Below are 26,032 nucleotides of genomic sequence, written 5' to 3'. Positions count from 1 at the left end.
CGAAGAAGGCGGACAGCTGCGGTTGCTGGATCCGGCCTAGTGCGCCAAGCCCCCAGTCCTCGCTCGAACTCCCTCGTTTCCGTACAGCTTCAACTTCCTCTGTTTCCGCCTGTCCCCATTCTCGCGCTACCACCCCCGGTTTCCCGTCCATTGTCTGTCCGGACCCTGCGGATCTCGGTCTCATTTATCTGACTATTCGATCCGCCGTCTAACTCACCACCGACTCACCCCCTCATTCATCGCCAACCCGCTCACCATGGCTCCCAACCCCACCGGATTTGACATCAACGAATTCAAGGCCGCCGCCCACCCTCGGTCGGCCTGGGCCAAGAAGGACCCCTGGGCTCGCTAGTACGATACTATCCACGACCTACTTGGCTATATCACGTTGTACTAACAGTTCGACCAGCGAGGCCTGGAGATACACCGGTCCTTTCAGCCGCTTCAACCGTTTCAAGCGAATCTTCCCTGGCTTCGGCATTGCCAGCGTTGCTTTCGCCAGCTACTGCGCCTACGAGCACTTCTTCCTGAAGGATGATCACCACCACCACGGCGAGGGCCACCACTAAATCACAATTGGGGCCAGTAAAGGTGCGGAGTTAGAAGAAAGAAGCCGACATGCGATGGAAAAAGGATGAAGGATACCCCGGATTGCTGAGATCAATGGCATCCGTACGTGATTAGAGGGTCACAATGTGTGGTGTACAAGCGGGAGAAGGGATTGTTGATTCGATTGGGATAGATTTTTTGTCTCATTATCATGAATGACCCTTAGCTCTCTACAGACGGCGCTTGGGTTGTTTCATTTGTCGGGTGTACATAGTAACTGTTATTTATCACATCAAGTGCATTATTGTTCAAACCTTATGAAATTCAGGTTGTGTAGGTATGACCATTCCTCAGCATTGCAACTCTTAACTATTAAGTCGTGAAAAGTATTACTACTATATATTATTTATGTTTGGCAGGATATTGTTCAATAACTGAGAACAGAACGTGGTCATAAATTGCATTAATATGCCGATATCTCGGAATGCCGCATCTATACAGGCTTTTTGGTCTAATCATCATAACAACACCTACTGCTCAAATACCAGAGTAATACCGTCATCACCGGCCGTAACAACCCGCTTACCATCCGAGCTCTGAACAAAGCCCATGATACCGCCAGATTGTTCACCCTCCGAGTTCTCAACAAGACCCAAGTGGCCCTTCCACTCCTTCAACAAACCCTGGGCAGCAGCCGCAGTTCCTCCACGGGCATCCCAGCGTCTGACAATACCATCCATACCCACAGAGGTGAGCAGCCACGGTTGGCCTTGGCCGGCCGTCGCGGCAGCCAGCGGGCTGGGACGAGGCAAGGGGGTGGCAGGAGCACGGCTCTGCAGGAACTCAACCTTAACCACGGCGCCCTCGTGCGCCTCCTTGATGTGACGACGGACTGCGAAGCGATGGGCAGCGTCGAACAGGGCGATCGAGCCGTCCACGGAGCCAGCCGCAAGAAGGGTCAGAGGAGGGGAAGAGAAAGAGAGAGTCTCAACACCGTCACTCTGAGCCTGGAGAGAGGCGAGGAGAGTGCCGGCAGCGGAGGCAGTCGCCTGTGAAGCAGCGCCCTTGCCCTTCGCCTTGGAAGCAGCGGCACCGCCAGCCGGCGCCAAACGGGGAAGACCGACGACCTTGATATTGCCCTCAGCACCACCAACAGCGGCGATAGCACCGCCCGGGGAGATGGCGATGGAGTACAGACCACCCTCGACGGCGAAGCGCTGGTCCTCCGCAGTCAGACCGACGACCGCGCTAGTACCCGGGGAGTAGGAGACGCCAGCAGCGGCAGCGGCGCCAAAGACATCGTAAACGTAGAAGCTACCGTCCTCGGAGACGGTCGCCAGCAGCTTTCCATCGGGGGTCCAGGCACCCGCCGTGCAAGAACCGGTGTGTTGGAAGAACGACTGAATGATGGAGATAGGAGCCGCGGCGTCCCTGGGGTCGATGCGGAACACCCAAGCGCTACCGTCGTTGGCACCCAGAGCAATGATGTTGCTCTTCTCCTCGTCGCCCTTCTCGCAAGGGCAGACAGCAACCCAGTTGATCTCCTCCACTTCTTGAACCTCCGCGAGGAACTGCCATGCGAGGCCGGTTCCCTGGGGGGTAGTGTCGCGGTAAGCACGCAGCTTACCATCCATTCCTGCTGTGACAACAAACTCGCCCTTGGGCTCTGTGAATGCGACGGCGTTCACGGTGTCGGCGTGGCCCTCAAGCTTAAGGATGGGCTTAAGAGAATCCCGCTCGCGCCTGGGTTGCGGGTCCGATTCGTAGCTGGGGGGAAGGACGGGGCGCTCATCATTAGGCGTCGAATCGAAGATGTAAGCGGTATCGTCTCCGGAGCCAGTGATTACGATGTTGTTGTGGATGGGGTGCTGGGCAATGCAGAAAACGGAGTCGTTGTGGCTATCGAAATGGGCGGAAGAGTCATTCTCCAGAGTGATTTCTTGTTCTTCGTAGGTCATAGGCTGGTCTCCATCCTCGTCTTCGCCATCGGACTCCATGGGGTGGTCCTCATCGCGGTTGATAATCTCATCGGCTTCATCGGCTTCAATGTAGGCGTCGTCGTCGGCGCGGTGAGGATCTTGCGACGACATGGTGATGTAAATGTGAAGATTGCGGGGTTGTAGAGAACGCAGGCGATGTGTTGTTTTCGGTGTAAGATGTGCTTGAGAGAAAGATTTAGGTGAGGATCAGCTTGCGACTGTCCGATCAAGAGTATTTAGGACAAATGTGCAGGAACAACAGAGAGCGCCGTCCGAAGAATGGGTATTATTTTTTTTCGTTGCTGATCAATCTTCCCGATCAACCCCCGCTTAGAAATTCGATTCTTTCCCCGCGATGGATGCAAACACAGCAAACACCTGCTCAAGGGAGGTCGCTACTAACCATAAATCATCGCATCTAGTGTTTGTATATGAAGTTCTTATCTATTATATGAAATATATATATATCCCCACTGTAGAGAAAGCGCGGGTGCAAGATTCTGTAGCGAACCGCCCTCTCAAGATGCCCAAGTATAAGCAAGCCTACAGCTTGGAACCGGCCTTCCTCCTTGCCTCCTTCTCTTGATCACGAAGCATTCGGCGAAGAATCTTTCCACTGGGGCTTTTGGGAATAACGTCGATGAAACGAACACCGCCCTTGAGCCACTTGTGCCGGGCCTTGTGGTCCTCAACATGCTTCTTGATAGACTGGATAGCCTCCTCGTCACTGCCACGGAAAGAAGGTGACTTGACCACGATGGCCTTTGGGATTTCCCCGGCCGCCTCGTCGGGGATGGCGATGACAGCACAGTCAGCAACAGCGGGGTGGGTGAGAAGGTGAGCCTCCAGTTCGGCTGGAGCCACTTGTAATCCCTGTTCAATTCGATCAGTTAATTCCCAAACTTCTAGTAAGAAGACAGATCAGTAAAACACATACCTTGACTTTGATGAGCTCCTTTATACGATCAACAATGAAGACGTGCTCTGTTTTCTTCGGGCCCACGCGGACTACGGCCTCGTCGCCCGTCCGCATCCACCCATCCTCAAAGGTCTCCCGATTTGCCTTCTCGTTATTTAGGTATCCCAGAACAACACTCGGACTGCGGACCACCAGTTCACCAGGCGTGTCGTAACTTGTGATCTCCTCACCTTCGGGGGTCACGATGCGTACTTCAACACCGGCAAGGAGGGTGCCAGATGAACCTAGGTAGACGTCGGTTGGGTGAGTCGAGCACACCACAGTTGATGTCTCAGTCAGACCTGCGCGTCCATGTCAGTATGAGACACTAGTCGTCTTGAAGGAATGCATACCGTATCCTTGCCGAATTATTACGTTCGGGTAAAGTTTCTGAAAGTCTTCGGCCGTTTCCACACCTAAGGGCGCAGCGCCAGTAAAAATACTCCTGATTGAGCTCAGGTTGTATTTCGCGCAAATTTTATGGTTGCGCAGCATGTTGATGATGATCGGAGGGACCTAATTCAGTCAACAACTGAGAAACATGTCGAAACAGAGCATTCAAGTGAGTTGAATTACTGACCAGGAACAATGACGAGATCTTGAAGTTTTGAATAGAAGCTAGATAAAGCTCCAAGTCAAACTTGGGTAAAACAAGGGCCTGATCGCCTCTGAAAGGAGCAGAATGGCAGATAACCACCAGGCAATAGATGTGACTCTGAGGAAGCAGACACAATGCCACCTCGGTGTGGTTGCCTTGAGTTCCGGGAGCTTTGAGGGAGTCGCGCCAAGTGGCCTCGAAGGCCTGTATTTGAAGCACATTTGCAATTACATTGCGATGAGAAATCATAACACCTTTCTGGATGGGCGGTCAGATGTGATTAATCACACAAGATCTTCTCCCGAAATTCTTTGACTTACTGGCAACCCGGATGTCCCACTGGAATAGCAGAGGAAGGCGGTGCGACGAGCACCCTCTCCGGCGGCCCAGTTCAGCCTCTCAACCTTCGGAAGTGACTTTCCCTCTTCAATGAATTGTGAAACTGTCTTGAATTGTGCTGGAGCCTTGACTCCGGGCGTGAGCTGTGGTGGGACTTCCAACAAGTATATGCGATCCTTGGGCAACCCAGCGAGGGAAGCGGCCTCGAGAGCGGTCTGCAGTAGAGGGAGACAGGTGAATAGTGCTTTGGCCTTAGAATCGAGCAGCTGATACTTTAGCTCGGCAGCCGAGTAGGCTGCGTTCGCTGGGGACACCAATCCCCCAAGCTGGTGGACGGCCCATGACAGTGGCAAGGTATCGATCTAGGGGTAAAATTGGTGAGCTAAGAGACATTATACCGATATGGGGCTTGGAGCTCACGGTGTTCAAGCTGAAGATTGCTAATGTCTTATCCCACTCGGTTCCTGCGTTTGGGCTCCAATTTAGTTCCTTGGACAAAGCGCGAGACAAGTAATCGACGCGGTCCACCACTTCTAGTGCAGAGAAGCTCTTTCCGGTAATGCCACAGGTGAAAGGGTCCCGTGAGTAACCCAGAGGGTTCCGCCCGTACAGATCTGTAAGCATGAATTCACTGAGCGGAATACTGTCCGGGATAGGCGGCAAAGTGCCTGCCTCTTTCGCAGGTAGGAAAACCATCGTGTCGTGGGTGTGCGTTCTCAGCTATTTGTCTGGATGGTGCTAGATTCTGAAGCGATTTTCTCAGGACAAAACGCAAGGAGAGTAACGTGTATGAGGACGGTTGAATAGAGGAAGAAGAAAGTTCAGATCGGTGTGGGGGAGCCGTATATAAGTTACCGTTGAGCTCCAAGCCACGAGCGATGTGCGGGGAAAGCTTCTTTGGTCGGGGGATGGGCCGAGGCTTCAGTACTTACATCAATCGCGGTACCCCTGAGGCTTGACGGGGATCATTCCGACTCTCCAGCAAATGGGCTTGGACTTGCTTTGGAGAATCGTTTATCCCTTTGGAAAGACACTGACCGCGACTAATAAAGCATTTGAGAGTAACTTTCGAGCGTACAACTAACACTTAACACCTTTCAGCAACAACCTCCTTGCTGGTCGGACATTTCATAACCGAGGGCCGACTGGGAGACTAACTATTAGTCTAGAGGCAGACGCCCCAGAAATTAGGCCGGCCGCCGGTTGGGGTGATCTGCAGCCCCCACACGGGTTTGTGGCTAACGGCTTTTTGCCTCTCTCACCGGGTCGCACAATGTTGCGCATACATCATCGACTAGGACATAATTTTTTTTTTCCCTCTTCAATCGACCGGGAGAATTGAGTTAACACTTTATCCGGAAGCATGACATCAATCTTGCGGCTGTGCGTTGCCGGTACCACCGTTCACTTGATGTGCAATGTCCCGGACGGTATAAACTTTCCCCACACCCAAACTCTGGTCATGGGTCCGTCGATCGGCCCTTACCCGATGCCACCATCCTGGTAGAGAGAAATCCATGTCAGTAGGGATTCTGCTGCAGCATCACCTTATTTACTTTATTTCCACTTAGGGTACTTAAGGTATTCAATCCGACTACTCCCTGTCATTTTCCTATATTATCCACTGTATCACGTAGTCATACCAAGTCAATACCTTACTGAGAAAGAACAACTTAAACAAGTAACTAAATCCCTTTTACACTGTATACAATGGATCTCATGAGTGCTCACCACAAGACTATAAGTACTCCTTTCACTTGCTCCCTTCATACCAGTATTCACAGCGACAGAACCCATCTTCTACTTACTAATTTTCACACCCGAACCATCAAGCATCCTTCATCAGAATATCATATCACATAAGACCGCCTCTCAACTCTAACTTTCATTCATCCCTGAACATACCACAATGCCAAACAAGGGAACAAACACCACTTACCCCCCAACATACTGCTCAGCATGCCGCCAGTACGGCCACTCGGTCATGCAATGCCCCGTCCCACGCTGCATGAGATGTGACTGTGTTGGACATCCTACCAGACTCTGTCCTCTACAGAGATGTGCCAAATGTGGGGCCAGAGGACATGATAAGGAGGATTGCCCGTTTTATCCAGGAAATGAAGAGTTGTAGACATGTAGTAGTTTGAGGTGAGATATTACACTTCATGTTTCTTTGTGGGTATATCGGTGCTGACTCTGCTGTAGAGGGAGGGCATGATGGCTGCATCCTGGTTGGAGAGTTGGAATTTGTGGGGAGAAGGCTATGATTTCTCTCTTTTCGTTGATTTTACTGTGAAATTTTAGGGTTAACGTCTTGGTGTTGAGGGGCCTAAATTGAATGATGGAGTAAGGGGAGACTGTTGATGGGGATTTAATATGGAGTAGGCTTGTCAGAGTATCTTGATGGAAGTTTTCGGGCTTAAAATGTCGGACACTCGTTCTCTAGTTACCTATGCCTAGGAAATCAGATGAAATAGACAATAAGGATAATGTGCCATTCTTGCTAGAACTGATTACTCAGAGATCTGCAGCTGTCAGAAAACCAATGAGCCTTTTCCAAAGAACGACAACCTATACGAAGTATAACGTTGTTTTACACTGTCATTGCTAGTGGTACCAGGCCCATAAAGTTACCAAGTATGTTTTTGACAAGGAGACACCTGGGATTCCTGTACTCTTCATCCCAGTTCTATGAGCTGTATTTCCAGCTTTTATATACCCGTAGATTAAGCACTTGTAAAGACCTTACTTTAGGTCTTATACTAATTTCAATACTGGATGTAAGGTAAAAGAAGAAGCATAGTGCAATATATAGTCTCCAATCCTCATTTAGCAGTAGTCAGTTTAACGGGATGACAACAATAACATATAGAGCTATTTTATCCTACTTGAATGCCACTACTGGACCATGACACATATCAATTAAAATTACACGCAGAAAACTTTCACCATTTGACTAAAGCAATTGAGCTGATATAGTTCGTTAGGCATATTAGCTTCATCCACCCCCCTGGACGCCTAAAACTGCAGCTAACTTAGGCTGTGGGCCATTGACCTTTAAATCTAATCTTGGCTACTAATGCCTGAACGAAACAGACCTACTAATCCTGGTAAGCCGAGGAGACTCCACTCGGCATGCAAGGTATTAGCAAGGGCACGAAAGGGATAGGGGCTGTTCGTGAAGTGGTGTCAGCGAACAGGCGGAGATCCCGAGCCGCTCCTCGGACTCCGCGGGTTCCGCACCCGTACATAGTATTTGCTATAGTATAAAGGCATTTGTATGAACTACTACTGGCTGTAGGCATCACGACGAAGTCTCGAGCAAAATGGCTAATATGACAGAGGTTATTCACGATTACTACCCTTCTACGATCTACTTGCCTCATTATGTAACTAACGAGAGTTCGACCTTTTCATTGGTCGCTCAATTTGCTGTCCTTTGGGCTTTGGCCCTGGGTATAGCGTCCATCATCATTCGTCGTCCGCGAAGACCGGTGACTCAATCAGACCAGTTTGCATTCATCTGGATGTGCTTCAGTAAGTCGTATTATATGCTCGACTTCTGCATGGAACAATCATTGACGGAGGAAAACCAGCTGGATGCATACATCTATTTTTTGAAAGCTACTTCGTGGTTTACCACAAGACCCTAGCCGGCTCGCACACTTTATTTGGCCAACTATGGAAAGAATACTCCCTTTCCGACTCACGCTATCTGACCTCGGACTCTTTCCTTGTGTCTATGGAAGCAGTTACCGCTGTAAGTCCTTATATCTAACACCCTGACATCCAATCAATTCATCATCAACTAACTTGTATAGTTTTGCTGGGGCCCACTCGCATTCCTCATTGCATACTGCATCGCCACCCAGCATCCAGCCCGACATGTTTTGCAGCTCATTGTCTCTGTAGGCCAGGTCTACGGAGATGTGCTCTATTACGCTACGAGCATGTTCGACCTGTATTACCATGGAGTGTCATTCTGTCGTCCGGAAGGCTACTATTTTTGGTTCTATTACGTTTTTATGAACTTTATCTGGCTTGCTGCTGGTTCTTGTGAGTTTATCTTTCACTTACTGGGTGGGTTCTGAGATTGCTAATCATATTGCAGATTTCGCGTACGAAAGTGCGGTGGAGATCACGCGTGCTATGAATAAGTTAGGCGCAATGGATAGGAAACTGAAGGACCGGTAGAAATTATTTGTGTACCGGGGATGAAGAGTCTTGAAGCTGTGGTTTAAGTGGAGTGAATTCAAGTTGGGATTACAGCTTGTGGTTCATGGTTAAAAGTGCATCATACTAGAACAGATAAGATAGATTAGGCGATGGTCTTGGGCAGTATAGAAATGCTAAATTCATCATCCGAAAATATCCGAACATAGGGTGTACTCTTATGTATACATCAGGATATTAATACTTAGGATTCCTCAAGTGAAATATACCAGGTACATAGCAGATCAATCTTGTACTCAAAGCGAGATAAGCACACTACAACTATAAGAAGTCATGTTAAAGACATTGATCTAATAAGCTTTCTCGTCTGCTTACAATCAGCTGTTCTAACACAGAGATGGGCACATGACTTGCAGACAGTGAGTACTAGTTACCCTACCTGATATCTGCGGAAATATACACGTAATCTGGAACTATTAGACACACTGAATGTTCCAGCAGGCGCAGATTGTACTAGTAGCTCACGCCGATCCAGGTCTAAACTCACATATGGATACCACTTGCTAACATGGCCATAGCAATAAATTAGTGAGCTGACACGGAACCATAATTCCAGCCATCCAGGTCTGAATGAACCTGACTTTCAACCCCACAACTCAGAGCCCATACCTACGACTTGTCGCTCTCCCACGACAGTAAATGACTTCAAAATCGCATCCAGCTGCTCTTTCTCCTCCACTGTCAGCGGAACTGCTGTGCAGTTCTCTTCGACGCGAGATGCGGCCGTCGCTCCGGGAATAGGGATGATAGTGCCGCAGGGGCCAGAGTTAGAGTGAGCGCGAATCCAGGCCAGTGCCAGCTGCGCAGGAGTGACGCCCCGTTTCTTGGCGAAGTCGTTGATTATATCCACCAATTCGAGATTCTTGGGGAAGTTCTTTGCAGTAGTCAGCATAATCAAACACATACCTTGCATCGAACAATAACAGAACAGACAAAAAATAAGCGTAAGTTGTGGCAAGGGGATCAACAAACCTCTGGCTGAAACCTCCCAAACAAATGCCTAATATCCCCCTCCGGAATATCCTCCAACCTTTTCACCTGCCCTGTAAGAAACCCATATCCCAGCGGCGCATACGTCAAAATGGGTACATCGAGCTTCTTACAAGTCTCTGCCACTCCGTTTTCAAGGATATCCGTACTCCACAACGAGAACTCCACTTCGACCACACTCACCGGACACACTGCATGCGCCTTGCGGATCGTATTTGCACCCACCTCGGACAACCCAACCCCACCGATCAGTCCCTCGTCCATTAACTCGCGCAATGCCCCTAGAGTCTCTTCCACTGGTACATTTCGATCCATCCGCGCCGGCCCAAAGATATCTATCTTCTTGGCATCGCCGAGGACCTGTCTGCATTCATCGAAGCTGGCTCGGACGCCTGCGCGTGTGCATGTCGGGGATAAGGTCGCTGCGTCTGAGCAGGCTCGGATGAAGAGGGTTACTTTGTCGGCATCTTCGGGGTACTTGTCGAAGTAGCGACGCAGGAGGTGGAGGCCTGCTGTCGGGGGCTGAGGGGGCATGCCGTAGACGGATGATGAGGACCAGATGGTGGCGCCGCGCGAGATGGCTGCTTTCATGGCGCCGAAAGCTTGGTCATCTGGGGTTGGGGTGGGGCGCCATGTCATGCCTAGGAGGCCGAAGCTGGTGATGGGGAGGGGTTTGGGAAGTGGCATTGTGTATGTATGGGGGAAGGAATGCGGGGTCCGAGAGAGGGGTGTATGTGTGAATTGGAGTAGAAAGGGAGTAATGTGTTAATTGTTGGGAAGGAGTCGCTGAATTGTTTCTTTAAGCTAAAGACAGATGGATGAGTGGTGGACATAGCCTCGAGAGATTCGGAGATCGAGAGCTTACTCCGCACGGAAGCCATCGGACTTAAAGGTGGGATTAACTGTACATCCGTTGAAGTTTGCGAGCCAAGCCGTTGGATTCTCCTGGGAAAGTAATTGTCCCGAAGGATGTATGCTAATGAGTAGGAGGGATGAACGTCTTATGAGGCTGAAAAGGAGGGATGATCCTAGGGGCCAGTTCCATTGGTATCTTGCGGTGCCGGAGACGCTGGCTGGCTGGAAGTGAGGTGTATTAAAGGAGGGTTATACCTTGGTCTGTGTACTTATTTAGAGCCATTGTGGTTATGTCAGAGTAGAAGTGCTTGAGCCCAAACAATCTCTGTATATTTGCAGGGCCTGGCTATCTTTCTACATTAGGTAAAAAAAGGAAGCCATGTAGGTTGGCGCCGTACTAAGGGTGAACAGAAAACCTTAGAGATGTCTTTATACTCATACCACGGACTTCTAATGCAGGCTAAGAGCCATCAGATCCATTTTTATTTTGAAATCAAGAGAGAACTTTTCAGACAACCAGCCACTAGTATATTCCGCGGACGTGGATGAATGCCGTCTTGGAGTAATCACCAATGTGAAACGGTAGCAGACGTTGAGTGCAAATGTCTTCCTCGAAATAGTCAACCATAAGTCTCAGCGGTTGAAGCGTTTATATTCATAGCTTCCTGTTTTTGCTTCCAGTCCTCCACCTGCTCCATTACAGCATTGCTTAATTTCCTTCCCCTTAATGTTGACGGTTTCTACGTCTCCACACGGAACAGGAAACATCCACCGAGCAAGAAGCGTATATTTTTCATGATCGCTTTCCTTAAGATCGTATATCTGACTCTTAGCAAAGTGGAGATCTTTCCCATCAAAATATACCTGTAAGATACGGACTTTCGATGGGAATATTGAAGTGATGAGAACCTATGACAAATTATCCATTAAATGACTGTTGCAATAAGTTAATCTCATTTGAACCACTTACCGGAAAGATAGTTTGATCTTCGTAGCGCTTGTACGTCAGTTTGTGCATCATGTATCTCAAAGCACAAAGGACCTCACTCCGCATTAGAAGTTCCTCTGGCTCCGTGAACTGCAAGATCCTGACAGTACAATGTGGCGTGTCCGTTCTTTCGTGTGTCTCAGCTTCCTTGACGGCATACCAGTGGTAGAGAGCTCTAAAGCACTCGCCAACCTGCTCGTTTTCCTTGAAGAACCTAGAACCGGACACAAAAAGGGCTCCAGTTAGGACGTATCCTCACAACTTAGAGTATATGTATCTCAATACTTACTTCCGCTCGAGCCAGATTTCCCAAGGCGGCGGAAAAGAGGCGAGGATGTTATCCAGATTTTTCTGGATGCGATATGTCTCTGCCCGTAGGCCGGGTTCGAAGTCATAAAGCCTTATTTCGTCCCACGGAATGCTCGGGAAACCGTGTCCTGGATATGGTTCAAAGTATACCTTGCCGTGAGTGCTCTGATGGTCTTCAAGATTAAGGAAAGTAAGCTTGATGTTGATATGCTTTTGAAAATCTTCACTCAAGTAACACCACGGTAAGTTTGTCACTTTCTCCTTGATTTCCCCTAGCTGTTCCATGATGGCCTGTTTCTTCTCCAGACACTTTATCAGGTCTTTGTGAGACTTGGCCTTGGTACCATCGTCCGACATAATTAGTGATGATGACGGACAGGATAGTCTGTTTGTAGGAGATAGAGTTTAGGAACTTTTGGGCTCTTTTGGGAGTAGTCTGGTGATCTCTTGATGAAGAAATCAAGGCGGCTATATTTAGAGATAAGGCTATTACAAGCCAAAGTGGTAGACCTTCTCAAAGTGAGAATGGAGCCTGATATTATATACTCATCTCCAAGACATAGGAGGAAATAAATGTAAATGTAATGATGGCTATCTGCATTAGTTGAAGACCTGAGCTTTCAACGGGGACACCCTTCTTTCCAGGAGGATGTAACCAGATGAAGCCAGAAACAAAGAAGCTTGGGCATCTATTATGGAAGGCTCAATCTGCCCCATCGTCCTGGATCGTGAACATCCGGATCCTTTAGGCGATTCTGGTTACAGTTCGCGATCTTCTCATGAGAGGCATGATATGTCAGTAATAATAGCTTCAAGACCGGGACTCGCCTTATAAGAGTGATTATCAGTCTCAAGTTGTACCGGACTCTAAGTGCTCCCGAGTTACTTCGATGTAACGTTCACGATATAGCTGTATGCAACTGGATAGAATCATATTGTCGCGAAAGGAAAGCCAAGTCAATCCTGTTTGCATATAATTCAGATGTCAATGCTGTCTTTAGGCTGTTCCCAACACAATGGCTTACGAAACATCTTTCCAGACCGGACGCACAAACTTAAAATTTGCGTTGCATTCGACTAGCCCAAATGTGATTGCATTTATTTATAATTGATGTACTATTGATATTAGTTTCAGATGCAGGTCCTGGCTTCATCTATTGCAAGATATCGGTCTTCAGAGCTCCCGTTTGGCAGCAGCAGTTCATTCCTTTTGTTTAAGCTTAGCCCTCTTTGCTTTTCAATTGCTTTCTTGTTTCACTGCCGTAGTGAGAGCTGTCACAGCAGGGCTGACACCATCATTGCCTAATGGAAAATTCTTTCCGTAGCTTCGCAAACGGCCGTGCTTAATTTCATTTTGCGCCAGAGCAAATATCTCCAGCAAGACTGTCAAACCTTCGCCTAGCTTATTTGCAAACATTCCGAGATATACTGCTGAGGATTCTCCAATCATGTTATTAGCCATGTTATACCTCGGCTTGGCCACACGCGACCCAGTGGAATTCGGAAAGTATTGCTCGCTGAACCTGCACACGCGTACTTTCCAGGTCTATATCAAATCCACAATTGCATCGTAGTTCTCTGAAACACTATGAGCAACCTTAAGGAGGCTTTCCTATACATAAAAGGTCACCGACCTGGGTGGGAATGCGATGGCAGCTCCGCTCCAAACCAAGTCTCCCACCTTCTCGAGTAGTAGCAGCGCAATTGGTAGTATAGTGCAGAGTTGCCTGTGCTTCTCCCGAAGCCTGAAATGGATAAGCTGGAATTCTCATTGCGATCAATGAGTAAACAATGCCTTTCCTTTATGTTAAGCCCAGATCGTCCAGTTTTGCTTTGCCAGTGGCCACGCAGTTCGAGTTGCCAGAGTCAATAAGGGGTAATCTTAGTCTTCTTGGCCAACAAATTTATTTACATCGACGGCTTGGAATTTAGCCTGTTTGGCAGGGTAGGAAAGAATGCTATGAAGGACATGCCCACTCAATCGCGGTTGCTCTACTGGCCAATCCTTGTTTAGGCTGGGTTATAGGGATCGAAATAAGGAATCAATGACTGTAATAACCGTGGAAGTAAAACAGGATCTCTATCATTACTAGCACTCTCATCGTATGTAGATCGGACCATTGTTTGTCCCAAAAGAATTAGCGGGGTCTAAGCTGATATCTCCCGCGAACGGATCGGGACAAATGAGGGCCAGTTTGGCATGCTTCGCGCTTTCGGCTCATCCTCTGCTCGACTCTATTCTTCTCCTCGGCCCATTCTTAATAAAATTCTTTCCTTGCCAGCACTCTGGGCTTGAAAAAGAAGGACAACCGGTAATCGAAATCCTGCACGTTACCCTTTGGAGAGCAGCCATGTGAGATATGGGATCCATCTGGACACAGGATGTTTTCAATTCGCAGCCCTTGATGATCAAACGCGTACCAAAGACCAAGGCAATATAACCGCCAATCATCCCATATTTTCAGACCAATTTCGCGCCACATTGGATTATCACTGTAGCAGTAGACGGACCCACGTTCTGATGGTGTGCCATAGTCAATCCTCACAGAGGAAATGTGGAGTCCGTTCGACGCACGTAGTCTGTTGACCATTTCGGATCCCTGGCCCCAAAAGTCGTATGAACCTCTATCATCAGAGGGAATTATAGGAAGAGCTGGAGGCGCCCAGACCGAATATTCGTCTTGCAATTGTGAAGGATCAGGGAGAGGATCCACGTATTCTGGATAGCTATTGGGGTAAATCATCGCCGCTGGGAGTTTTGTAGGGGAAAATTCTTTCTCGCAGAACATACCCCACAGCCATTCGTTTACCGAAAGAAGTTCAGACATCATTTTTCTAGACGGATTATCCCAGGCGAGGGGCTTTGTCCGCAAGAGCTCGAGGTCTTCCTGCGGAAAGTCTAGTCGCTCAGCCGCACCCAACAGGTCAGAGTAGAACTGGAAGTGCCACAACGCGCGATAGACTCGAAACTCTTCAATCCATGAGGGAGGGCCTGCTTCGCGCGGCTCGTATGGTGCATCGCCACTTGGCGTGAGGTACCGCGGTTTAATTCCCCGAATCCTGCTCAGGAATGTGGTCAAACAAGCGCATGCAAGCCGTTGGATGTTAGCTCCGACATGCACCATCTCTCGTAGCGAAGCTTGGGATATTGATGAATTGAAGGCCACAGACAACTGATCATAGTCCCCGGACCTGAACTGCTCGAGACTAGTAACTGCCAACGAGGACTGGCGCAGTGCAATACACTTGCAAAACAGGCCGTGCAGTTCGTGATGCATCATAGTATTTTCTGTCAATATGGATTTGACTATATAAATGGCTTCACAGTTTCCGGGGGTCTCGCCATCCCCAGCAAAGGGTCCTCGTACCCTCGAAGAGACTTGCAAAAGGCTTTCGAGGGCCACCCAATCCGCTGCTTCTGTGATGATGATGGATAGAATCTCACATGGAAGCTCATCAAATGGATTCATTTTTTGGCGTCAGTCGCAGTTCTTGGAAAGTGACAGATCACAATGGAAGGTTTCCTTTCTCGGTTTGCGATTGAAAAAAAGCGATATTGAATAGAACACGTGAATACCAAAGGTACATCTATTCAGCAGATGCGTGGTCCAAGTACCCTATTTAACTTGGCTCCTTCTCAGCATTTAGTCTTCTTAGACTGGAGCAACATAGTTTTTATCCCTTTGTTCCTTTGTGATGGGTAGTTCATAGTCGAAGCGGTTGGTAAACTCCGGCTGGTCCTAAGCTGGGGGGAACTATATGATCTATAAAATGCCCTTTATGCTTTCTTGTACCCATTCTTTATCTTATGTTAATAGAAGGTTGGACTTTAGAGATGCTAGTCATACTAATCATGTAGTGGGTTGTGCCATTTTTACACACTCTTCGTGCGCCTATCTCAAGAAATAGGAAAGGAGAAAAAAAAAAGAAAAAGAAAAAAATTACCTTTTGTTCAAGACGCAGATTCTTACTCCTTTAGAACGTTCTTCGACTTTGATTACTTGCTATTATTTCGGGGCTTTTCTAGATGAAAAAGCAGAATCACAAAGATTGGTTTAAAAGCAAACAAAGGCCCTTGCAATGGGCTATACAAAGACTTACGATCTCAAGAACCTGGAACCTTATATTGACGACTAACGAAGAGCATCCGACGGGTATCATGAACAACATTTAGAGGACTTTGGAGGCCATCTCCATCTCGGAAAACCTTTTCGGATAATTTCAGAATATTATGGTGATCACCTGAAACAAAAATAGTTACACGCTTTCTATTACTTCGGTAATACATTTTCGTGTATGAGATTATAGTGGTCTCTTGCTCTTCTAAATGTAGTTGAAGGCAAGTCGAGGTACTTGCATTAACAAGGTAAAATGCCAAGCCAGGTTTTTCAAAGTACTAGATGAAAAGACTATGACAGCGTAAGAATATTAAGGTTATTATGTATCTGTCTTTCTGATACAGTTATTTCACATATTTTCAACTGGCAACTATATCATTGTCTCCCTTGTTCCTAACAGTTTCTGAATGAATTGTAGTATGAAAGGAATGTTCCACACGACAGAATAACAAAGTAAAGGGGAGACACTACACATGGCAAATATTAAACGAAGTGGCTCAAACTCTACACTATATTGCATCGTCTGTCAAGTCTAGATCATCCTCATATGAGATATCCATGCGACATAATCCGTGCGACATAATCCGTGCGACATAATCCGTGCGACATAATCCGTGCGACATAATCCGTGCCACACACATGTCTGCAAATATACCCAGATCTCTACAGGCTCAGTTTATCGGTTGAAAGACCGTCATTTAGCTTCATACCGTTTGAACTTTCAAACAAACAAATCTCGAACTTCAAGCATCATCTGTAGGCTTTCGCCAGTCCAGACTTCTTGCCGAACGTGGCCCAGACTCTGGTTGGAGAGAATTCAGGTGAATCTTTCAGGTAATCTATTGACTTTCGGCTACTCGTTTATGTCTGAATAAAACCGGGTCTGGTCATTTCTTCTATTTCCATTACATAGAAATGCTGCCCGCAATATGGTCAGCCCAGCATTTCCTGTGATTCATGATAGCTTTGACGTAAATGGTGTTCACCTTGAGTATATCTCAGTTAAGTATATTTGAGAAGCCTAGACATTGAAGCTCCTCAACCATGAGAATTCGGCGTGAATAAATTATGGACGCTTAGACCAAGGTATGTTGCTGTTCCAATGGCAGCAAATCTGCCGCAAATATTGGCATCCGATATGTTGATGGAGCGCTCATGTCTTGATTAAGAGTTGTTGTCGCAATTGCGGAACGTCACAACGCAAATTGTCACCTGGCCTATTGAAAGTAGAGTTGGTCTATTCCAATTGTACCTCTCAAATCGGGGGACGAGTAGGGACACGAACTAAGGCTGTTATATACACTGCAGAGGATTAGCATTTATTAGTAATGACCACGGGACCAAGAAAGTCGAACAAAGACGAAAGCTTGTCCAGGCCTTGAATAGGCCATTTCACGAGCTTCCGTCCGTGTAGACTTTGCCGGTTTACCAATTAGAATCACTTATTTCAGAGAACTCAAGCATCGATCATTCTGAGGTCAGTGGTTGGGAGTTAAACCATCTCACAAGAACCTGCCTATATCTTCACCAATGGAGTCCTCTTTTGCTCGCTATCAAGTGTTTTATCTCCACCATCCCTCCATACCACCTGTCTCAATTAATAATATCACTCCAATAGGCCGCTAGCCAGTCAAGCATCAAAACAATGGTGTACACTGTAACCGTCCTCTATCCCAATGAACCCGATGCAAAGTACGATTTCGAGTACTATTTCTCACACCATTTGCCTCTTGTCGATCGGTACTGGAAAATATATGGATTACAGGGCTGGAATGTCGTGAAGTATGGTCCAGGTGTTACTGGACATCAAGTCCCTTACTTCTTCGGATGTGTGCTCTTTTTTGAGGACGACCACGCAGCGAAGCAGGCATTCGAAGGCCCTGAGGCTGCCGAAATCCTGGATGATATCGAGAAGTTCAGTAACAAGCAACCGTTGTTTTTGTATGGTGAGAGAATTAACACCGGAGGCTCAGTTGGCCAGGGTTAATACATTCTGTGTGGGACATGCGAAAGAAGCTATGGTGCTCCGTCTGGGATGGGAGATTTGTATGTACCCGTACTGAGGGATGTCGACATCAATGAAACAATGCTTAACGCGACAGCTTTTGTAGGTAACGGTCATAGCAGTATTAGGTGCATTGATATCCTATGTGTATCAGGGATATACCTGTACTAGATGACATTTCCCCGGCTTTGGAGCCTCCAAGACACTCACTGGAGTCACGCGGGCCGTTGGCAGGATTTCTGGTGCCCCTCACCGTCGATCACATCATCCTCCCTTTGCTTATCGGCCGCAGATCTCACCATTCACTGGCAGTCTTTCACCATCGCCGAGATCAAGCTTGATAACACCGCAAGCATCTTGTTTCCTGCAGGACAAGAGCTTCATCTTGGTTTCTGCTGCTTCTGCTGTCAGGGCATTGGGGTTATCTGCTAGATGACGCCTGTGCGACAAGCGGCAAGATATCTGACCCTTTGGAAGCCGAATTTACTCGAATCTACGTCCATCTTTGCATAAGACATAGCCATACTACTTGCAAGTGATAGTATCGATTCGCCTCAGCTAGATAAACGCTGGTCAAAATGGCCTTCACAACCAGACTTGCGACCTGGCTTTGGGGTCATGATCCGAAGGATCGGGCTCTGCTTGCCAAGCTGGACGTGACTCTGCTCCCTTATTTTTCCCTAATTTGGTTCCTTTTCGGTGTGACACGGTCTAGCTATTCCTCGGCCTACATCAGCGGCATGAAAGAGGCTCTCGGGTTCAAGGGGAAAGAGTACAATTACATGAGCACCGCGTACCTGGTCGTCTACGCCGTCTGCCAAATGCCCGGTACAAGCCTTCTCACGGTGGTGCGACCGAAATATGTCTTTGTTACTGCCAATGTTACTTGGAGTGTCTTGACCTTGATCACGTACAAGATGACACGAGCCTGGCAGGTCATTCTATTAAATGCGATCGAAGGAGGGTTCTCAGCTATCGCATAGTAATTGCCTAATCTACTTTGCACGTGAAACTGTTCTGACCGATACTAATTTTGAATAGCGTTGGCGCACAATTCATCCTAGCGTCGTGGTACAAAAAGTCGGAGCTCGGAATGCGGGCAGCGGTATTCTGCGTGTTCGGCCAATTGGGGACACTGTCCGGTGGCTGGATTCAAGCCGGTCTGTTAGAGACGCTCGCTGGTAAAGGTGGCCTACCCGCATGGAAGTGGATATTCATCATCGTCTCAGTGATGACTCTTCCGGTGGCACTCTTCGGTATGGCTTGTACTCTGTCCCAGTGAGAGAATGCTAACAATTTTGTAGGCTGGGTCTTCATTCCGGACCTTCCATCACACCGTGCAGCCTGGTATCTTACCGATGAACAGAAGGAACATGCGGCAACTCGACTGGGTACCCTGTCCAAGAAGTCCTGGGACATCACAGTCTTCAAGCGCGTCTTGCTGAGCTGGCAATTCTGGCTCCTACCGTTTGTTTTCATGTGTAGGTCGAGAGAGTTTTGTCTTCAAGTCACCGAGCTAATATCCCATCAGTGTATTCAGTTTGTGTGCAAATGCTAGGGAACAACGTCATGGCCTACTGGCTAGCCTCACGGGGGTACACGGTGGTCCAGCAAAACACCTATCCTACCGTCATCCATGCGACTGCCGTTGTGGGTATAGTTGTGTATGCCGCGATTTCAGACAAGCTACAATCGCGATGGGAGGTCTCTATCGCCATTGGTCTAACTTTTGTCATCGGCTCAGCTATCCTTGTATCGACCCCTTCCACGGACGCTGGCTACTTTGTTGCCTTCTACTTGCTCGGAACGACATACGCGCCTCAGGCTGTCTGGTATTCCTGGATGGCCGACGTTACAGGCCATGACCTCCAGCTGCGTGCCATCACAACTGGATTCATGAACTCCTTTGACTTTGCTTTTGTGACCTGGTGGCCGTTGGTCTTCTATCCAGTAACCGATTCGCCCAACTTCAGAAAAGGGTATATTGCGAGCTTAGTGACGGGGATGTTAACTCTCCCAGTTATCGGTCTTATCGCTTACCTCGAAAAAAGGGACACCGCCAGAGGAATCATTGGAAGAACTCGTACTGATAGTTTGCTCGAAGAAGAGCCGGTTCTTTCCCCAGATGATGAAACGGGAAAGCCTGGAAGCCCTCCGATAACCGTGCGCGCCACTGAGGACGGTGTGTAGCCTTTCGGCATCTATCAGACACACGGCTTAGTCTCTAATGCTGTACTTTGAGAGATAAACAAAATTTGCCTGTTTTCTTTAGTTGGCCGATAACATATTGAAGATGTTTTAGAAGGCTTTGTCAATCCTCTGCTGTGCTATCCGTCCGTTATGTCGAATAAACAATGCCAGTCCTATGGGCGCGGGGTTGACTCTGAATTCGACGGCGTTCAAGGCCATATTTTTGCTTCGAACGGTGAATCACCTGCATAGATAGCATCTGCATAGCGGGCTCGATCAGGTATAAGAATATGAATTAAATTAGTTTGGATCGCTCGGGTTTCCTCATTCGGTAGTGTACCACGTCCCTGGCTACTTCAACCCATCCTTGAGTAGTCTGCGACCGTGAGGTTTAGCTTAGAATAAATATTACGTCCTCGTGCACAGACCTGGTATTGATGCTGGTATCCCATGAATTTTCATGTGATACCTATGACTCCGTATACTTCCACGCCTCGGACAGTACACCCGCTCAGCCCCCATATTAGTAGCCCCAAACAAGTCGTCTTCTAATAAACCTCACATGAATTTATTAGTACAAAGTATTAGAAAAACGTTCCGCTTGTTCCGAGTCTCCAGACAAGGCTTTATCTAGTGATCTACATCCTAGTCGATGTTGCTCCAATCAGCCCGTGCATCTCCGCGATGACGTCAAAGTAGGCCCGGCCATGCATGCAAAGGAAGGAAACTGGAAGTTCTCAAATCAGCCCATTCTGGATGCCAGCCACGCAATCATCTTATTCGACGTCATCTAACCTCCCGCTACCTTTATAAATCTTCCTCTCTTTCTCGAAGGACTAGATCAGTATCCATTCCGATCATCATACTCGAATCCAACACAAACGAATCTACCACTTCACTTCCCGGAAATACTCTCATCCACCACCATGTCGGGTTTCATCCACAAGGCCGAAGATGCTCTACATCTTCACCACAAGGACAAGGGCGAGCACAAGCACGACAATGCACATGAGCATCCCCCTACTATCGGTCATGATGGTTTGTTACGACTTTCCCAGCTCATCTATCTAGCATCGAAAAAGATACTGGTGACTAACATTATAGGAATAGGCCACGAGCACACTCACCGCTCCCACCCCCCTCAGAACAAGCATACGCACCACCACCCCAATGAGGACCAGATCGCTCGAGACGATTTCAAAGCTGACAGGGAATACGACCGTGCGTTGAAGTCTCCGCACCATGGCCCTGGACTTGGCTTTGAGGCGTAGGAGGTGGGATCGTCAATATTCTGATGTTTACTTTTGATGTTCTAATGATCATAATGCCATCTTGTTGAGTGATATCTCTTTCAATACATTTACTACAGTATGTCATATGGTTAAGCCTTAAGAAATTTCAGTACCCCGCCTTAGGATCGAGTGGCTGCTTCTGGAGGCAGGTAGAGCGAAGCTATACCCCGTTAGGAAGATTATAGTATCCGAGGTGAGATTTCGAACGGCGACTGATTGGACTAGTTTTAAGAAAACATTAGTGTGCTGCTGGACTTCCAAACTCTATTCAGTTGTAGTTTCGCGCGTCCCTCGCTGTGTAACAGCCAAGCAAGTCCATGCGTAAGCCGATGGTCATGGAATAGGTGTAACGTTGGATTGATTTCTGACACGGGCGACCTGATCGGGTCATGTTTATTTACAGGGTTGTGTATAGGCTGTGAGTAGTACATGATGTCCTTCGCTCTAAAGTTCCGTTCACACGGCGAAGTTTGGAGAAACATATAGTATATTATGGAGTTCATGCCTACAACCGAAGATATTATCATGATGCGGCACCAATATTTGTTACCTGGCAACATTTGAGGGATATTCTAGTTTAATTAGGCACTAGAAAAGAATGCGGACCCGTCTCTAGTCTCTAAATCATCATCATGTCACTGACTGAGCCGGATATTGCCGATGGCAAAATCCTACCCGGGCGATGATCTAGTAGGATGATAGCGTACATTCATCCTTCTATATTAAATACCGGTTGTAATTGTCCCGCGACTTTGCAAGGGATTCCGGCATACCCTTCAAGGATATACGAACTGCTGGGGGGACAATGTTTATATATCCACAGGCCTATAGTAGGGACCCACCTAGCATGACACTACTGCTACAAAGGATTCTCATTGTACATGTAACATACTAGTCCTTAGCCAAAAAGATATTCAGAACACTATGAAGCAAATACAGCGATGAAGATTGTTCAGACCAGCGAAGTGATGTTGTGTTGAAGATAGGGAGAACTTGGGGGAGAGCCGAATGTTCTGTATATCTGCCCTATATGTAGCACTATTTTGCTGCACCAAATATCGAGTCGTCTCGGTGGCGCAATTGGTAAGCTTACCCTTCAACATTTCAATCCAATCATCCAGTTACTAATTCAATATAAAGGTTAGCGCGTACGACTGTTAATCGTGAGGTTGAGAGTTCGATCCTCTCCCGGGACGTTTCTTTTTTCTCTTTTTTTGCCCCCTACTATTTCATCTACCACACACAACAGCAAAAGTGGGACCGAGATCATTAATATAATTTGGTTGTCTGTTACAGAGCTTCTGCAATCAAATGTTTTATGATGCTCAATATATGGGCAAATACCAAGGTCTGCATACGGATCACACAGTTGATGACTATTTCTTGGCTACAATATCCGTGTGCACAGGCCATTTCCTTGCGGAAACTCCGCATTTCTAAGTGTAGGTGACATAATATACACGACTCTACTAAAAATGGCATAGCGTTCATCTGCGCCTGTAGAAGTTCCTGGATTGACCCCTGAGCGGCCCGAATACGAGGGCTTGGTACGCCTCATATCCAGGTACCTACCACTCATCTTCCTTGACGGTAAGATATGGAATCAGGAATGACATGTTGGCTTACGTTTATGCCTTGAAATATTTAGATGCAATTTCCGTAGACCTAGTTGAGTGGTCGGAAAATTTCCGCCAAGCACCTAGTACTATCGCTTGTCGTCAACCCCATCGGCGCAGAATGGCCGAGGACGACAACGATAGCCTCGAAACCCCTCATCTGCCCCCCCGCAGTTCTTTAACCATGCAACAACATGCACCGAATGTTGCCTGCATGATACATAATGCTAGTCTATTTCTGTTCTACTTTAACCGCGATTGCCGGCATCTTCTGCTGCGTGAGGGGTCGGTGCCATCAAGTGCCTGGTGATGTCAACCCCAACGGAGTAATTCTCCTGTGGGCGTATCGGCCTGGGTAGGGACAATGCGGTCATTTTGCATTGATGGGCCCATGCGTTGCCCACTACTATCGCTTGTGCATGCAAGGAACAGGAATAGTTCTGCAGACTGCATGATAGTACTAATTGTTGCGTAAAGTATTTAAAGAATGGCGTCTTCCGGGGAGTTGTAGCCCTCGTATGATACCGGTTAGTAGAGTCACCAAAGCTAGAAGCATTTCACCATGTTTTCCTCTACTTTGGCTTCCTTGGTCGTGACATGGCTTGCTTCTCAGGCACTGGCCATTGAGCTGACGGTGTCAAAGACTGGCGGGAATTCGTCCAGTCCACTTCTTTATGGGGTCATGTTCGAGGTAAGTCCCCCGACTTGCCCTCATCTCCTTCAGTGTAGTCGCTCATCTTCTTGAATATAGGATATCAACAACTCTGGTAATTCCGAACCATCAATATACCTAGGAAATGGCGCACTAACTAGCGCTAGGTGATGGCGGTATCCACGGCCAAGTACTCCGCAACAACGGCTTCCAGGGCGACGACCCGGGCCTCACGGCATATAGCGCGGTAGGCAATGTGACTATATCGCAAGACACGGCCAACCCCCTTAGCAGCGCCATCACTTCCACCCTCAAGGTAGCCGTTCCCTCTGGAGCAACTGGCTACGTTGGCTTCGCAAATGAAGGTTATGATGGCGTCCCTGTTCTGGGGACCGACTACGACAACTACTTCTATATGAAGGGGGATTATTCTGGCACGGTGAACCTCCGACTCGTGGGAAACTCGAGTGGGATTATCTATGCGGACCATAACATCACAGTGGCGAGCACCAGCTCCAACTTCACCTACTATGAGACTTCCTTCAGCTCTTCTGTGTCTGCGGATGCGCACAATGTGTGGCAGCTACGATTCGATGCTTCCAAAGTGGCTGGGAGCTCTCTGAATTTTGGCTTGGTGCAGCTGTTCCCTCCTACTTACAACTCACGGTAAGTGTTGTCAATCATATTATCCCGGGCGACAGTCTAACAGGGTCCAGGTACAACGGCTTGCGTGATGATGTTGCCAGTTTTCTCGCAGATATCAAACCATCTTTCTTGCGGTTTCCTGGTGGCAATAACCTGTGGGTGCCCTTGATGGAAGATGTATCTGCACCCGAAGCTGAACTAATCGTTCCTCAGGGAAGGCGCAACCCCAAGCGATCGCTGGAAGTGGAATGAGACTATTGGCCCTGTCGTTGATCGCCCAGGACGCGAAGGTAGATATTTCATGCTGTTTTTGGTTCAGACTATCACTGACCTACATCGTTTGTAGGTGATTGGACCTATCCCAACACGGACGCACTTGGTAAGCTCTAAAACATCTCTCAAAACTATCAGACTAACTCAAAGTTCAGGCCTTGATGAATACCTTCAATGGTGTGAGGACATGGACATGGAGCCCCTTCTTGCCGTGTGGAGTGGTTTGTCCCTAGGCGGAGGCATTGTGTCCGGATCAGCCTTGGACCCCTACGTCGACGACATTCTCAACGAGCTCGAAGTATGTCCCCATCCAAAAACACCCCAAGAACCCTTCTAACACCAGCAGTACGTCCTCGGCTCCGCAGACACGACCTACGGCTCCCTGCGTGCCAAGAACGGCCGCACCGAGCCTTGGGACGTTAAGTACCTTGAGGTCGGCAACGAAGACAACCTTAACAGCGGCTGCGGTACCTATGCAAACCGCTTCACCCTGATCTATGATGCAGTTCATGCCGCATACCCCAACCTCACCATTGTCGCCTCCACCACCGACACATCCTGCCTCCCGTCCACCATCCCCGACGGCGTCATCACTGACATCCACCACTACCTCACACCCGACGAGTTCATCGACCTCTTCGACGAATGGGACAACTGGTCGCGCGACTGGCCTATCCTTGTTGGCGAATACGCCAGCACGACTGGTAATGATGGCAGCACCACCTACTGGTCGTACATGCAGGGCTCCTGCAGTGAGGCCGTCTACATGATCGGCATGGAACGCAACAGCGACATTGTCAAGATGGCCAGCTTCGCCCCGTTGTTGGAGCATTTTGATATGGCCGAGTGGTCGGTAAGTGTTGAAACAACCTATCCCACACGCGCCCGGTTACTTTGCGGGAAACACTAACTCTGCAACAGCCTGACCTCTTCGGTCTCGACTCCAGTCCAGACTCCGTAACAGGATCCACATCATACTACGTCCAGAAGATGTTCTCCACGAACCGCGGCTCCACAGTCCTCCCAGTCAACACGACCGCCGACTTTGATCCGCTCTACTGGGTCGCCTCCGTGTCCGACGAGGGTACGTACTACGTCAAGCTGGCGAACTACGGATCGTCGTCACAGAACGTAACCGTGAACATCGAGGGCACGACATCCGGTCAGCTCCAGATGCTCTCCGGGGGAGAGACAGTGAGCAACTACCCGCATGATGTGTCGATTACGACACAGACTTCTACTGTGTCTGGTAGTGGAAGCTTCACAGTTGACATGCCGGCGTGGGCAGTTGCAGTGTTGGCTGTATCTTAATGTTCCTGGTGCATAGGCTGGGATGGATACAGCTGGGGAGGCGCGAAGCCTTGAATTCTATACATGTTTCCACAATTTGATGTATCTGGTCTCCGTTGGTTTATATAAAACATGACTTCGCAAAGAGATACT

At 48.2% G+C, this 26,032-nt stretch overlaps 11 protein-coding genes and 1 non-coding gene across 12 annotated transcripts; 8 read left to right on the top strand and 4 right to left on the bottom strand.

The window, feature by feature from the left end:
* Nucleotides 1-113: 113 nt before the first annotated feature.
* Nucleotides 114-912, top strand: BDQ94DRAFT_140223 (NADH dehydrogenase [ubiquinone] 1 beta subcomplex subunit 3). The gene is made up of 2 exons (XM_026765581.1): nucleotides 114-351; nucleotides 410-912. The coding sequence occupies exons 1-2, from the start codon at nucleotides 257-259 to the stop codon at nucleotides 567-569; spliced, it is 255 nt and encodes an 84-aa protein (XP_026628125.1). The 5' UTR covers nucleotides 114-256; the 3' UTR covers nucleotides 570-912.
* Nucleotides 913-1,079: 167 nt separating this feature from the next.
* Nucleotides 1,080-5,119, bottom strand: BDQ94DRAFT_158469 (uncharacterized protein; the record flags this gene model as incomplete). The annotated part of the gene is made up of 7 exons (XM_026768955.1): nucleotides 1,080-2,626; nucleotides 3,086-3,401; nucleotides 3,466-3,788; nucleotides 3,840-4,002; nucleotides 4,067-4,342; nucleotides 4,405-4,785; nucleotides 4,844-5,119. The coding sequence occupies 7 exons, from the start codon at nucleotides 5,117-5,119 to the stop codon at nucleotides 1,080-1,082; spliced, it is 3,282 nt and encodes a 1,093-aa protein (XP_026628124.1).
* Nucleotides 5,120-6,252: 1,133 nt separating this feature from the next.
* BDQ94DRAFT_140217 (uncharacterized protein) lies at nucleotides 6,253-6,779 on the top strand. Its single transcript, XM_026765580.1, has 2 exons — nucleotides 6,253-6,571; nucleotides 6,629-6,779. Exon 1 carries the CDS (start codon nucleotides 6,333-6,335, stop codon nucleotides 6,552-6,554), a length of 222 nt encoding a protein of 73 aa, XP_026628123.1. The 5' UTR covers nucleotides 6,253-6,332; the 3' UTR covers nucleotides 6,555-6,571; nucleotides 6,629-6,779.
* Nucleotides 6,780-7,730: 951 nt separating this feature from the next.
* Nucleotides 7,731-8,928, top strand: BDQ94DRAFT_140215 (EXPERA domain-containing protein). Its single transcript, XM_026765579.1, has 4 exons — nucleotides 7,731-7,960; nucleotides 8,020-8,183; nucleotides 8,245-8,479; nucleotides 8,535-8,928. The coding sequence occupies exons 1-4, from the start codon at nucleotides 7,750-7,752 to the stop codon at nucleotides 8,615-8,617; spliced, it is 693 nt and encodes a 230-aa protein (XP_026628122.1). The 5' UTR covers nucleotides 7,731-7,749; the 3' UTR covers nucleotides 8,618-8,928.
* An 82-nt stretch (nucleotides 8,929-9,010) lies between these two features.
* BDQ94DRAFT_177238 (aldo/keto reductase family protein) lies at nucleotides 9,011-10,333 on the bottom strand (the record flags this gene model as incomplete). Its single annotated transcript, XM_026772859.1, has 2 exons — nucleotides 9,011-9,530; nucleotides 9,629-10,333. 2 exons carry the CDS (start codon nucleotides 10,331-10,333, stop codon nucleotides 9,240-9,242), a joined length of 996 nt encoding a protein of 331 aa, XP_026628121.1. The 3' UTR covers nucleotides 9,011-9,239.
* A 788-nt stretch (nucleotides 10,334-11,121) lies between these two features.
* BDQ94DRAFT_158466 (uncharacterized protein) lies at nucleotides 11,122-12,083 on the bottom strand (the record flags this gene model as incomplete). The annotated part of the gene is made up of 4 exons (XM_026768954.1): nucleotides 11,122-11,224; nucleotides 11,256-11,410; nucleotides 11,472-11,703; nucleotides 11,779-12,083. 4 exons carry the CDS (start codon nucleotides 12,081-12,083, stop codon nucleotides 11,122-11,124), a joined length of 795 nt encoding a protein of 264 aa, XP_026628120.1.
* Nucleotides 12,084-14,056: 1,973 nt separating this feature from the next.
* Nucleotides 14,057-15,268, bottom strand: BDQ94DRAFT_168772 (uncharacterized protein; the record flags this gene model as incomplete). Its single annotated transcript, XM_026771148.1, has 1 exon — nucleotides 14,057-15,268. The coding sequence occupies one exon, from the start codon at nucleotides 15,266-15,268 to the stop codon at nucleotides 14,057-14,059; it is 1,212 nt and encodes a 403-aa protein (XP_026628119.1).
* A 2,293-nt stretch (nucleotides 15,269-17,561) lies between these two features.
* Nucleotides 17,562-17,903, top strand: BDQ94DRAFT_168771 (uncharacterized protein; the record flags this gene model as incomplete). The annotated part of the gene is made up of 1 exon (XM_026771147.1): nucleotides 17,562-17,903. One exon carries the CDS (start codon nucleotides 17,562-17,564, stop codon nucleotides 17,901-17,903), a length of 342 nt encoding a protein of 113 aa, XP_026628118.1.
* Nucleotides 17,904-18,837: 934 nt separating this feature from the next.
* On the top strand, nucleotides 18,838-20,693 carry BDQ94DRAFT_140203 (major facilitator superfamily domain-containing protein; the record flags this gene model as incomplete). Its single annotated transcript, XM_026765578.1, has 5 exons — nucleotides 18,838-18,903; nucleotides 18,963-19,177; nucleotides 19,226-19,402; nucleotides 19,453-20,485; nucleotides 20,538-20,693. Coding segments are annotated over 4 exons (1,117 nt in total), but the record flags the coding sequence as incomplete, so codon positions are not given.
* A 186-nt stretch (nucleotides 20,694-20,879) lies between these two features.
* BDQ94DRAFT_140200 (uncharacterized protein) lies at nucleotides 20,880-21,625 on the top strand. Its single transcript, XM_026765577.1, has one exon. It carries the CDS (start codon nucleotides 21,038-21,040, stop codon nucleotides 21,380-21,382), a length of 345 nt encoding a protein of 114 aa, XP_026628116.1. The 5' UTR covers nucleotides 20,880-21,037; the 3' UTR covers nucleotides 21,383-21,625.
* Nucleotides 21,626-22,468: 843 nt separating this feature from the next.
* BDQ94DRAFT_t108 lies at nucleotides 22,469-22,599 on the top strand. Its single transcript has one exon. It is a non-coding gene; the product is annotated as a tRNA-Sec (tRNA).
* Nucleotides 22,600-23,581: 982 nt separating this feature from the next.
* BDQ94DRAFT_177232 (glycoside hydrolase) lies at nucleotides 23,582-25,910 on the top strand (the record flags this gene model as incomplete). Its single annotated transcript, XM_026772858.1, has 9 exons — nucleotides 23,582-23,710; nucleotides 23,771-23,786; nucleotides 23,839-24,337; nucleotides 24,388-24,471; nucleotides 24,530-24,606; nucleotides 24,663-24,695; nucleotides 24,745-24,887; nucleotides 24,936-25,442; nucleotides 25,511-25,910. The coding sequence occupies 9 exons, from the start codon at nucleotides 23,582-23,584 to the stop codon at nucleotides 25,898-25,900; spliced, it is 1,878 nt and encodes a 625-aa protein (XP_026628115.1). The 3' UTR covers nucleotides 25,901-25,910.
* Between the last annotated feature and the right edge of the window lie 122 nt (nucleotides 25,911-26,032).

This window comes from Aspergillus welwitschiae (genome assembly GCF_003344945.1).
Source record: "Aspergillus welwitschiae strain CBS 139.54b unplaced genomic scaffold BDQ94scaffold_10, whole genome shotgun sequence".
Taxonomy (NCBI): domain Eukaryota; kingdom Fungi; phylum Ascomycota; class Eurotiomycetes; order Eurotiales; family Aspergillaceae; genus Aspergillus; species Aspergillus welwitschiae.
Note: the sequence above shows the minus strand (reverse complement) of the source record. Positions and strands in the feature narration are given on the sequence as shown.

What these genes read in the sequence shown, in the direction of transcription:
- BDQ94DRAFT_140223 (XM_026765581.1), top strand. Translation starts at nt 257, where the DNA reads ATGGCTCCCAACCCCACCGGATTTGACATCAACGAATTCAAGGCCGCC. An exon ending in AAGGACCCCTGGGCTCGCTA is followed by an intron (nt 352 to 409) that starts GTACGATACTAT and finishes CAGTTCGACCAG; the next exon opens with CGAGGCCTGGAGATACACCG.
- BDQ94DRAFT_140217 (XM_026765580.1), top strand. Translation starts at nt 6,333, where the DNA reads ATGCCAAACAAGGGAACAAACACCACTTACCCCCCAACATACTGCTCA.
- BDQ94DRAFT_140215 (XM_026765579.1), top strand. Translation starts at nt 7,750, where the DNA reads ATGGCTAATATGACAGAGGTTATTCACGATTACTACCCTTCTACGATC. An exon ending in ATTCATCTGGATGTGCTTCA is followed by an intron (nt 7,961 to 8,019) that starts GTAAGTCGTATT and finishes GAGGAAAACCAG; the next exon opens with CTGGATGCATACATCTATTT. An exon ending in CTGGCTTGCTGCTGGTTCTT is followed by an intron (nt 8,480 to 8,534) that starts GTGAGTTTATCT and finishes ATCATATTGCAG; the next exon opens with ATTTCGCGTACGAAAGTGCG.
- BDQ94DRAFT_140200 (XM_026765577.1), top strand. Translation starts at nt 21,038, where the DNA reads ATGTCGGGTTTCATCCACAAGGCCGAAGATGCTCTACATCTTCACCAC.